A 13,367-nucleotide genomic window follows, 5' to 3' on the forward strand; every position below is an offset into this window, starting at 1 on the left:
AGCAACATTTTGAAGTGCATGCAGAGGAGGTAGATATGCGGAACGCTCACCATACTTCAAATGTGGAGTTAATTAACAAAAAAACAAAACATAAGGAGGTTGCCTATAGCTACAGCTGTTAATGCCAATGATTTTCTTTACGCCCTCTGCGGTTATTTGTTGACTGCATCCGCAAGTATAGGAGACTCTGTGGTTAATTGAACAGCTCTTAATTGGAGTATTCATGGTGCTTTCATAAATGTGGAGTTGCTGATGAAGACACTGTCTGAACATCTGTGCAATATTTGGAAATAATTTATTAGTATGTTTTGTCCTCTATTAGTCAGCCATTCCATTCTGGCCAGAGAACGACACCAAGCGTGTCAATGTCAAGACAAAAGACTGTTCGTCTACTCAGACGATTGACTTCCCACGTCCAGAGAACTGCTTACTGCTTCACTTGGACAACTCTGTAAGTAGACGCAAACGGAGAGCGATTGACCTTGTAAGGAGCCATTTCTATATAGAACACTTGGAATGTGTTTTTGTCGAAGGGTGGTGGGATCATTGTAGAAGTGAACGTAACGGAGCACTCTGCCACAATACGATTCTCAAACTACCACGACGGTGCAGCCCCCTTCCTTATCATCAACCACACCAAAGATCGGCCCTTGGAGTTCCATCAGAGGTGAGAGAAGTGCACAAATTCACTCACTTGCCACAACATTGGGTACACGCAATATATTAGATCGAATGCGAGAATAACACTCAGTTTTGATTGAGAGATATGAATCTTACTATATGTTTATTGTTGTGGTTGTAGTTAGCAGAGTATTTGCTGTGGTTCTGATATAAGATGCCAAAGCGTAAATATGAAGCAGGAAAATGTAAATTTTTGTACATTGGGGATAAAAAGGGACAATGTATATCTAATGAAGTGTGGACCACTGTTAAATTGCACTGTTTTTATAGATTATACTTTTAAAATGAATGTTGTTCCTCTGTGCAGACATTGCATTGAATGCCTAATGTGTAGTCTTATTTAACTTGTATAACTTTTAAAATGTGTTTTTATAGTAATATGCCATTGGAGGCTTCCTTTCTTTGCAGCAGAGTGGGTTTAGCATAGTTTTTCTTAATCATATGGCCTATTGTGGCCCTCTAGCGCCCTCTAGAGGGCTGCCAAAAATATGTTTCTCAGCTCTGGGTCCTATGAGCAACAGCGGTATTCAGTTGTAATACATTTTTCCACCACTTATGACATTAATGACAATCTCAAACAAACAGAAGAAGTCTGGAGCTAAAGTCATTGAGAAGTTTCTTAAGCACAAAAATGATGACTAAAGTAGTGAAACTGTATTTTCATTTTCACTTTAATTTTATTAGAAAGTTTATTTAAACATTTATTATTTATTTTGTTTATTTTAGCACAACATGATGTAAATGTATTTTTCATCAGTTATTTATGGCTCCTTTTTTATGTTGTATGTTTGGTTAGTACACATTTTTCTAATCAGCCTGACCAAAGCCTAAGGTTTATGAACAGTATTAAATAATTATAAATAATACTCTTTGTGATTTTCAAGACATTTGACAAGGTTGTGAACCGTTAGTAGGTTAGATGTAATTATCTAATATAATTAAAATCAAGAGTAATATTACCTATTCAGTGTTAGTATTTGAGTGGACCCCGGAGTCCTCTGTAGGTAAAAAGGTTAAGAACCCCTGCTATAGCGCACATTATTTAAGTATAACACATTTCCTAAAATAGTGGCCATCTCCCCAATAAATTCTGTTTTATCTTGGCATACATAAGGCCTTTTTTCACCAAAAGTTCAAACAATTTAAGTTCCTAGAACCTTAAAGGGAAACTGCACTTTTTTATTTTATTTTGCCAATCGATCATATTATGAAAGAGATGATGACGGATGTTGTTTTTTTTTTAATGCATTCTAAATATTAAATAAATTAGATCAAAAGTTTGCTTACAACGGAGCCTATCAGTGCCGCTCTATAAAGCCCTTAAAAACATCCAAACCCCTCCATTAGGGTTTTGTATACACGATGTAAGTATATATGTAATGTAGTAACAGGCACATTTATAATCCATCCATCCATTTTCTACTGCTTGTCCCTTTCTGGGTCGCGGGGGTGCTGGAGCCCATCCCAGCTGCACTCGGGCAGAAGGCGGTGTACACCCTGGACAAGTCGCAGGGCCAACACATAAACAGACAACATTCGCATATTTTGATAATTTTAAGCATACAAAAACGCTCGATGAGCATCACTGATTATTACTCACTGCAGACTTTATGAGAGACAACAAACATAATAAAACATCACTTACTGTATAAGGTCTGCTGTCATTAGGATGCCCACTGCTAGGATGTTCATGTATTTCCATTTAGATGAAGAATGACTCTCAATCCTCGCAAAGAAAAGGGAGGTGAAGTTTTCGTGTCGTTCTTGCCATTTCCTAGTCTAATTTATCTGTCAAAGTGTACCAACTGGTCGGAATACATCCTCAGCCTTCTTTTACCCAGGTGAGAGGCATGATTTATGATCTATAGTAAACTTACAGGGAGCGGGGAAGCAAGGAAACAGCTGACCACTCGATGATGTACACGTTACACACAAGCTCGTGATCACGTCACCGCTATAAATAGTTGGTCTGCGTTAGCACTTATAATAACAATATCACTATTACGTGTTTAATATTTAAGTCACAAAATGTAAATGGGGTATTGTTTGCGCTTTTTGAATGGTTATTTATGGGATGTTATGGGCGAAATAGAGGACCTCAAATTGGCTACGCTGTAAACTGACTTTTATTTACATTTATTTACAAGTTAGAATGCATAAAAAAAAAATCTATCCGTCGTCATGTCTTTCATAATGATTGTGAACGATAGTCAAAATTCCAAAAAAGTGCAGTTCCCTTTTAAGTTCCTGTAGACTTGTGTGGTTTGTGTTTCCACCAAATTGTAGTTTATACAAATCAGGCTGCCAGGTTCAAACACTGATGACATCTATTAAACAGGACAAGAAGCAAAGAATCAAACAGAGACAGAATTAAATTTGGCTCAATTTGAGGAGAAACGTCTGGTCTGTACTCTTGCACAGTCTCCAGCATGCTCTGGCGAAAGATTGTACGCCTCATCCTTTATTTGGACTTTCCCTGACCACATGGCAACAGCTGCTTCCAAAGGGACGTGGTTCGTAAACAGCGTTGCCTTGGGTTACAGAACAGTTCCAAAGAAAAAGTCGTAAACACTTCACAGAAAAGGTCGTAAAACAGTTCAAAGAAAGGTTCGTAAAAGACTTCAAAAAAGAGGTTCGTACAAGAGTTCAAAAAAGCGGTGTCTGGAACTTGGGTAGATCCTGCCTTCTATCCGCTTTGTAGTCCTTGGGTTAAAACAATATTTTTCTGTAGATTACAATACATGAAAGAAAACAGAACACCTTCATGTTGCTTCCCCCCTACACAGTGGAGTTTTACAAGCCTTCTTCTTGGTAGGTTCAAAGACATGTTTTTGCTTCTCGCTGGGAACTCCTTGAAACACAAAGTTTTTGTGATAACTTAGATCAAATTATTCTAACACAGGCTGATGACGTACACTACCGTTCAAAAGTTTGGGGTCACCCAAACAATTTTGTGGAATAGCCTTCATTTCTAAGAACAAGAATAGACTGTCGAGTTTCAGATGAAAGTTCTCTTTTTCTGGCCATTTTGAGCGTTTAATTGACCCCACAAATGTGATGCTCCAGAAACTCAATCTGCTCAAAGGAAGGTCAGTTTTGTAGCTTCTGTAACGAACTAAACTGTTTTCAGATGTGTGAACATGATTGCACAAGGGTTTTCTAATCATCAATTAGCCTTATGAGCCAATGAGCAAACACATTGTACCATTAGAACACTGGAGTGATAGTTGCTGGAAATGGGCCTCTATACACCTATGTGGATATTGCACCAAAAACCAGACATTTGCAGCTAGAATAATCATTTACCACATTAGCAATGTATAGAGTGTATTTCTTTAAAGTTAAGACTAGTTTAAAGTTATCTTCATTGAAAAGTACAGTGTTTTTCCTTCAAAAATAAGGACATTTCAATGTGACCCCAAACTTTTGAACGGTAGTGTATAGATGAGTGATACAGTATATTTCTCCGATGATACCATGTAAATAAACAGAATATTAGATCATATTTCTGTTACTCAAGTGCAAGTAAATGAAATACAAAGCAATAATGTAAAAAAACGATATGATTTAGAAACAAAGGGAACTGGATTTTACATAAAAATACAGGCTTTTGTCCACAGTGTCCAACAGTCCGAAATGATATTTACCAGTTTGGAGACAGTTCCTCATGCTGTTGAATGAGAAACGTTATCCAAAGTTTGGACTGGTGCTGTGATGTATACATTTAACTCCTTTTTTGTCCGTGATGTATGTATGTTTGTATGCGTGTATGTGGGTCGTGCAGTACAAAGGAAGAGTCTCCATGGGTGCCCAATGAGCTGCTCGACTTCTCCTTCTCAGCGGGGGAGGACAGGTAGAAGAAGAACCGAAAGAAGTGTCACTCGCTTGACACAATACTGTTACCCTGATATACATTCTTTTCCTTAGCTTTTTTTTCGTGTTTCAATCATTGTGGTCTGATTTCATCATTGAATTATGCTTATTGTTTGACCTGTTCTAGTGTGACATCTTGTATCTTTACTCGCCTTCCGGTTTCAGGGCTGCTGACCGGATGGGATTCTGCTCCTGGTTCTTTCAGAAGTTCCCCTTTGTTGACCTATTGTTCCCTCTTTGTCATAATGTTTGTGTGTGGAATGCGACCTGCTTATACAATGTAATTAGAGGCATGCCATGGTGGTTGGGTTCCCGCAATGTGTGTTTACTGTTTTCTCAAATCATCAAGAGAGTGTTTCTTTTAACATGATTGACACCGACGATACAGTATATTTTTTGTCGATGCATCTTTTTTTTCACTGCAGCTCGCAGATAGAAACAGAGGAATATGAGGAACTAGAGGCGGGCAAGGCCGTGCACTACACCTGGACCGAGCCCACCGGGTCCAGAGAGCTTTGCTGGAAGTGGGGCGGTTACAGCGGGAAGCTAAGAAGCGAAGAGGTGCGTCTAGATGTATCAGTCAAATAAATACGTTAAACAAGTATTTATTTTATAGTCGGTCCACATATTATGAGGTTTCATGTTTACGACATTCCCATAAATTATTATTAGGTTGCTGTACAAAAATAAAAAGAGATTTGGTTGTGTGGACGCGGCGGAAGAATACAAAGTCGCTATGTTGATAAAACACCAAGTCCCTTTTGTCCTTTTTAGTTTACTTTTTTCCCCTTCATTATGTGTCCCAACGTTTTAGGCCGATTCTTCTGATTGAACATTGAAAGGATCTTCTCCTATGAAATGGACAGTGATAACTCAGCAGTGTAGCAGTTTCATTATTGAGACTTCCTCCTCCCAAAATACATGTCTGTCTCAGGGATATAATTAAGGAGTTGTTCTCTTTTTTATGAATGTTTTATCTAATTCTGTATTTATTCTTTATTTACTGTATTTTGTATATCCACCTTCTGTTCTTTGACAATATGAGATATACAGTCGTGCTCATAAGTTTACATACCCTGGGAGAATTTATGATTTCTTGGCCATTCTTCAGAGAATATGAATGACAACTCAAAAACCTTTCTTCCACTCATGCTTAATGGTTGTGTGAAGCTATTTATTGGCAAGCAACTGTGTTTACGCTTTTTAAATCAAAATGACAAATGGCTTGTGAACGATAGGCAAAATTCCAAATAAACTGCTGTTTCCCTTTAATAGAACATTTCTGTTCAAGACACCTTCCACAATTGAAATAGTGTTTTGTATAAGCAAGTGTGCGGCACGGGTTAGTGCTCGTGCCTCACAATTAGAAGGTCCTTGGTTCGATTCCTGGGAGTTTGCATGTTCACCCCGTGACTGCGTGGGTTCCCTCCGGGTACTATGGCTTTCTCCCACCTCATAAAACATGCACCTGGGGATAAGCGGAAATAGGCGACACACCCCAAACCCCCCCCCCTCAACCCTGAAGTTGTGTCCGCTTAATTGTTCATAGATGTTCAGCATTGTGCTCTTGCATCCACAGGACCTGCGTGAAAATGTCAGAGAAGAAGGCATTCTATACATCATCTCATTTTATGAAGGTGACATAAACACACTCACACCTCATTCATTTGTTGTCTTAATAGAGAGAGAGAGTTGTGTATTGCATGTGTCCATGTACTGCAAAAGTGTCAAACTTGTTTTTATTGAGGGCCGCATTGCTGCCCTCAAGGGACCGTTTGGAACAATCAATCATGTTATCCATCAATCTGTTGGTATAAAATAATAATCAAAAAGAGTTGCCTATCAATGCAAATTGTGTTAGGAGGTTATTATACATTGCTAATAGATATGTCCGATAATATCGGACTGCCGATATTATCGGTTGATAAATGCTTTAAAATGTAATATCGGAAATTATCGGTATCGGTTTTCAAAACGTAAAAATTCACAACTTTTTAAAACGCCGCTGTACGGAGTGGTACACGGACGTAGGGAGAAGTACAGTGCGCCAATAAACCTTAAAGGCACTGCCTTTGCGTGCCGGCCCAATCACATAATATCAACGGCTTTTCACACACAAGTGAATGCAAAGCATACTTGGTCAACAGCCATACAGGTCACACTGAGGGTGGCCGTATAAACAACTTTAACACTGTTACAAATATGCGCCACACTGTGAACCCACACCAAACAAGAATGACAATCACGTTTCGGGAGAACGTCCGCACCGTAACACAACATAAACACAACAGAACAAATACCCAGAACCCCTAGCAGCACTAACTCTTCCGGAACGCTACAATATACACCCCCCTGCTGCTACCCCCCCCACCCCCCCACCCATCAACCCCCGCCCACCTCAACCTCCTCCCAAATTCCAAGCTGCTGTTTTGAGGCATGTTAAAAAAATAATGCACTTTGTGACTTCAATAATAAATATGGCAGTGCCATGTTGGCATTTTTTTTCCATAACTTGAGTTGATTTATCTTGGAAAACCTTGTTGCATTGTTTAATGCACCCAGCGGGGCATCACAACAAAATTAGGCATAATAATGTGTTAATTCCATGACTGTATATGTCGGCATCGGTTGATATCGGAATCGGTAATTAAGAGTTGGACAATATCGGATATCGGCAAAAAAGCCATTATCGGACATCTCTAATTGCTAATCATGTGTATTATTATTTTATTACCAACAGATTGATGGCTAACATGGTTGATGTCACAAGCAATTTTGATAACGAAAAAAAAATTGAATGCTGGGAGCATGATTAAATAATAATAAAGTGTAGAACAACTGTATGCAGTACAATTTTCTGTCAAAACTGAAAGAAGAAATACATTCAGCCAGAAAGTGCTTTATTATTTCCAGCCTTTCGCAGTCCACATAAATGACGTAGCGGGCCACTTAAAATTATACGGCAGGTAAATTTGAATAGTGTGGTGGACCACACAAAACATGTGGGTTTGTGGTGGGCCAGCTCTGGTCCATGGGCCTTGAGTTTGACACACGTGATGTAGTGTATCTGGTTTTAACAGTGGGCATACTCTTAACTTGCTTCAGTCCCGATTCCATTGGGTGTGCTACTTTATTCTACATGACTGTAAATTACATTTTTGTCGCAAATTATGGGTTTTAGTCCAAATGTTTTGTAAGACATGCTCGCGTACATGTAATACAGATCTCTTTGAAATGTTATAATCATTAGACAAATGGCCAAAGTTGCTAAATCTGGCCGATGCCCCTGCAAAGACGTTTTGCTTCATGGTAGCCGTGTTTTTCAACCATTCTTGCTCATATTTTACACACATGCCTGTCAGACCGCTGATGGTGTGTACCAAATTTAGTGGCGATTTGTGTAAACACCCTAAAGTTACATTGGGTGTTTTGAGCTGTGTGAGAAATTTGAAGTCTGTTACATGTGGTGTATTTGTCGTAAACATAATAGCACAGGCGACAAGTAGGGGTGCGTGTTTTGACAAATTTTCACTCTTTTGTGCACAGCAGTTCAGTAGAAGAAGAGTTGGCTCCCACTAACGCATACACTGCAAAAAGTCAGTGTTCAAAAACCAGGGAAAAAAATGAGGGGTATTTTACTTGAACTAAGCAAAATTATCTGCCAATAGAACAACAAAATTTGGCTTGTCAAGACTTTCCAAAACAGGTCAAATTAGCTAACCTCAATGAACCCCAAAATACCTTAAAATAAGTACATTCTCACCAATAACAAGTGCACTTTTCTTGGTACAAAAAAAAATATATATATCTTTTTGCTCAAATATGTTGAAAAATATTCTTAAATTAAGTAAATGCTACTGCCATTATCTTGACATGATATGTGCTCGGCATTACATTTCTTGAAACCAGCAAACTTATACTAAAAACTAATTTATTGTTCTTAATGGAAAGGCAACAAGGCAACCGCTTGTTACTCTCGGGGTCTCCTAGCCACTCAGGCAAATCATATGGTCTAAAAATGCATTTTTCCATCGATAACATGACATCATCGCGACAAGTGCGTGCTCTTTCAGTCAATTAGTGCGCATATATACAGCCCGGCCCCCGGCCAAAACATTTTTAATTGTAATTTTGAAGAATTTATCTGAATGTGCTTGAACTATTTCTGTTCAAAATTGTTAGAAATGTCACATGTTAAATGTTTAAATATTAACTGTCAGTTTGCTGTACTGTGCCAACTGTACTACTATATGAGTACGTATGTTCTATTGTTTCATTGAAAATAGAACAGCAAAGTCCATTTGGCTGTCATCTGTTTTAATTATGAGACACAATTGTGTCAGTCATGATTTTTTTTTTCATGTTATGATACATGTTCACATTATTTATTGACTGTATCTAAAAAAGATAAAAATATATTTTTATTTAAATGAAGATATGAAATACAATGACTTGGTTTATATTGTATATACTAGGTCATAAAATCCGTGTCAGTTGAGTCGGTCCATAGGTTGCCTGTAGGGATATTTAATGTCCAGCAGATGTCAGTATTTAGTGACACAGTATCAATACAGTTTTGCAATGTGTCGAAACGCTTCATGACGCTTCATCAACCCGATACTAATTCTCACTAAAGTGCACTTTTCTTGGTAGAAAATAGACCTTTTGCTCAATGTGTTCAAAAATATTCTTAAATAAATGCTAGTGTCATTATCTTGACATAATATGCGCTCTACATTTTTTTTCATGCTTGAAATAAGAAATGATTACTTTAAAAAAGTAGTTTTTATACTTGTGAGTGTTGATGACACAGCTTTGCAACAGTTGATATTCTAGTTTCAAGCATGTTTTACTCAATATTGGTCATAAAATCTCAGCAACAAGCTGTAATATCTTACTGAGATCATTTAGGACCAAAACACTTAAAACAAGTAAAACACTCGAACATAAAATCTGCTTAATGAGAAGAATTATCTTATCAGACAGAAAATAAGTAAATATCACCCTTATTTGAGATATTTAATCTTACTACTTAGATTTCAGTTTTTGCAGTGTACCACCAACGGGTTGTCCTAATTTTTCTACATGACCGCACCCTAGTATGAACATAAAGTAAATATGTTGACATGTTGTCGATCCCAAGGTCTCCAGCGAGTAGTGCTGTTTACTGAGGAGCTACGCCTCTACAAGCTGCTGTACGAGAGCGAGAAAGCGCAGTTGGCCGACCAGGAGGTCATCCTGTCGCTGTTCAGTGTCGGATTGTCTCTGGTCAACCACAGCAGCAACCAGGAGATCGCCTTTATTGGGATCACTAGGTAGACAACACGCCTTTTACCTGTCCCACTTTAAGGTGTTGACGCTTGAACGTTCGACCCCTCACTGTAGTTCCGACGAGGTGTGGGAGTACAAGCCCAAGAAGAAGAATCGCTGGAAGGCTCTGGACACCAATGAAGCTGAGATTCTAGAGATGCGTTACAAAGACTATGTGGAATCTGAACCTGTAGACAAAGCCATCATCAACCTGGAAAACAATTTTCAGGTGAAACACACACATTGTACCATTCATACTGGGTTATGTATAGGGCTGGGAATCTTTGGGCATCACATGATTCCATTTGATTCAATTCTTGGTGGTAACGATTCGATTCAGAATCAATACTCGATTCAAAACTATTCTCGATTCAAAATCAATACTTTTTAATAGATCTTTTTTATTAGATCCACAATGGACTGGACTTTCACAATATTATGTTAGATCCACTATGGACTGGACTCTCACTATTATGTTAGATCCACTATGGACTGGACTTTCACTATTATGTTAGATCCACTATGGACTGGACTCTCACTATTATGTTGGATCCACTATGGACTGGACTTTCATAATATTATGCTAGACCCACTCGACGTCCATTGCATCCGGTCTCCCCTAGAGGGTCACCCACATCTGCGGTCCTCTCCAAGGTTTCTCATAGTCATTCACATTGACATCCCACTGGGTTGTGAGTTTTTCCTTGCCCTTATGTGGGATCTGAACCGAGGACGTCGTTGTGGCTTGTGCAGCCCTTTGAGACACTTGCGATTTAGGGCTATATAAATAAACATTGATTGATTGATTGAATAACATTGGGTGTCAGTTCTATGATTAACTACATTCCTCAATAAAATAAACCGCTTTGATGCATTTCTATATTACTTAAAAGAAAACTGGTATTATTTAATAAAATGTTACCCAAACATTTGATAAAGCCAAAAATAAATAAAAAATCGCTTTCTGACCGTCTGTTCAAGATGCGCTGTTTTGTGGGCAGTCTAATTTACGTGCCTCCACTTCGACTGCGTTTTTCTCCCTGCCGCTTCCATATGGAGTCTACTGACAAATTCAAACCAAACGCCGCTTTGTATTGGAAATGGTAACAGCGGAGACTGCATGTGCTTGCACGAGCCAGTCTTCCCCACAACAAGAGGACAGAGAAAAAGAACGAGTTTATTGACTACAATAGCGGACTTGCACAAAACTCTTCAGGTGAATCTTTACCTTATATGGAGATCTTCGCTGACGTCACATTTAGGAAAAACGTCACAAATTAGGCAAATTCCATACGAGTCGTTTGGAAGACGTATGAAGGAAGGCAAGATTATTTTATGAATATCGCCACCATGCCTCCATGGGTTGATTTCAAATTTTCGGGACTTACGCAGATCTCAAAAACCGATAAGAAAGTTTGTTTTTTTGCTTACTAGGTCTCCTTTTAGATACAACCAGCATTGCGGAAAAATATCTCTTTTGATGACCTTATGATGTTTTTAAAAAGGTTGATGAAATTAACACTGTTGTCCTCCACCTAAAAAGATGCCATTTATTATTGAATGGTGGGGGCTTATGCCATTAAAATGCTTTACTTTTATACAAAAACACCTCATCTCAAAATTGTTTTCATAATACCAGTACATTTTCACTATATGGTGACACATTAATAAAATGATATCTACCCTGTACAACACTGAATTTATACAATTAAATTATCAATTTTAATTTTCCAAATTCCTTAAAAATGTAGGCCTACGTGCATTTCTGCTCGACCGCTCCCGAACTCTGGAACGCTCTCCCCGACCATCTTAGAGCACCACAGTCGGTCGACCGTTTTAAGAAGGGACTAAAAACCCACCTTTTTAGCACAGCTTTTATCTAATTTCTCTGCCTTCTTGTTTTAAAATACACTGCTTGCCTATCTGTTTTATCCAGTGCTTTCATGCTTTTATCTAGTGTTTATCTAGTGTGTGTCATGATTTCATTTCTATTTAGATTTTTTATTATATATTCTAACTTTCTATTTTTATTTTTATTTTATTTAATTGTATTTATTTTTTTATACTTAATAGCACTTTGAGATTTTAACAAATGTAAAGTGTGTTACAAATGTAATTCATTATTATTATTATTATTATTATTATTATTTCTACAACAATTCCTTAGCTCTAATAAACATTTGGTACTCTGTGTTTGAGTCCATAAACACGCCAGACCCTAACAAAGGAAATATGTGTAATATGTATTATTTTATGGATTACTATAATAATTTTACTACAGACTGCTAGTGAGATTTAGTACCGGTATTTCACTGTGCAAATACGGTGCATTTCAATGAACCGTCAATTTTGCAGTCAAAAATCCATGTTAGGAATGTGAATTAGTTGCAATATTACTTTCTTCCAGGTATTGCTGTCTACCAACGCCAACGAAATGCGATTGCTGCAGCCGTGTTCCGCTCCCCTCCGAAGGCACTTCGTGCCGGGCGTCAAGGTGGAATATAGCACTTCGCTGCGCCAGAGCGCCTACCGTGTCCAAATCCACCGCCTACAGGTCAGAGTCCAGACAGTCCAGTATCTTGTCAGACGCATCCTCAAATCTCTTGTTCTCGACATTTAACAGCTGATGTCTGTCACAGATCCAGAATCAGCTGCCCGGGGCCATCTTTCCTTATGTTTTCTACCCTGTAAAACTGCCAAAGTCCATCGCCGTGGACGCAGGTCTGTTGGATTGACTTTCATTGGAGAAAAGGGTGTTCATAAATGTTTTATATTGATCTATCATTTAATTTCCTCACAGAACCAAAGCCTCTCACTGATATCAGCATCGTAACCAGGGCAGCAGGACACTCTAACATCTCACGCATCAAGTAATTGAGACACTTTTATAATACTTTATTGTCCTGTTTTGTGCATGTCAAGGGTGTCCAAAGTCCGAGTCGGGGGGCTATATGTGGGTCCCCAGCTTAATTTTCACTGGCCATCCGCATTTTATAAACGTAAAATGAAGCACAGTTGCCTTATGAAGGATTTGGGCCACATTAAAAAAAACAAAAGTTGTTAAAACATTATCATATTCTGTTGTTTAAAAAAGTAATATTTAATTGGGGCGGCTTGGCTCGGTTGTTAGAGCGGCCGGGCCAGCAACTTTAGGGTTCCAGGTTCGATCCCCGCTTCAGCCATCTTCTGTTGTTGTGTCCTTAGGCAAGACACTTTAGCCACCTGCTCCAAGTGCCACCCACACTGTCACTTGAGAAAAGCGCTATATAGTTTAGTTTATGTCACTTCACTAATTAAAATGGCAAACTGTCATCTACAATGAAAATTGACTATCCAAAAATCACAACGAGGGATTATTGATTAATTTATCAACAACATTGGTTTACTATAGGGGTGTCCAAACTACGGCCCGCGAGCCAAGTGCGATCGGCCGTCGTCTTCAGTCTGGCCCGTAAGACGTCACAAGTAGAGATGTCCGATAATGGCTTTTTTGCCGATATCCG

General features: G+C 38.6%; 1 protein-coding gene across 1 annotated transcript in view; it reads left to right on the plus strand.

Annotated features, from left to right (window-relative positions):
- LOC133632957 (intermembrane lipid transfer protein VPS13A-like) overlaps window positions 1–13,367 on the plus strand; it is an 83,864-nt gene that overhangs the window by 55,273 nt on the left and 15,224 nt on the right. Inside the window, 9 exon segments of the mRNA XM_062025822.1 lie at window positions 323–451; window positions 534–667; window positions 4,980–5,115; window positions 6,134–6,191; window positions 9,698–9,869; window positions 9,940–10,093; window positions 12,272–12,418; window positions 12,504–12,585; window positions 12,665–12,734. Coding sequence (XP_061881806.1) covers window positions 323–451; window positions 534–667; window positions 4,980–5,115; window positions 6,134–6,191; window positions 9,698–9,869; window positions 9,940–10,093; window positions 12,272–12,418; window positions 12,504–12,585; window positions 12,665–12,734 — 1,082 coding nt within the window.

This window comes from Entelurus aequoreus, linkage group LG17, assembly GCF_033978785.1.
Source record: "Entelurus aequoreus isolate RoL-2023_Sb linkage group LG17, RoL_Eaeq_v1.1, whole genome shotgun sequence".
Lineage (NCBI taxonomy): Eukaryota > Metazoa > Chordata > Actinopteri > Syngnathiformes > Syngnathidae > Entelurus > Entelurus aequoreus.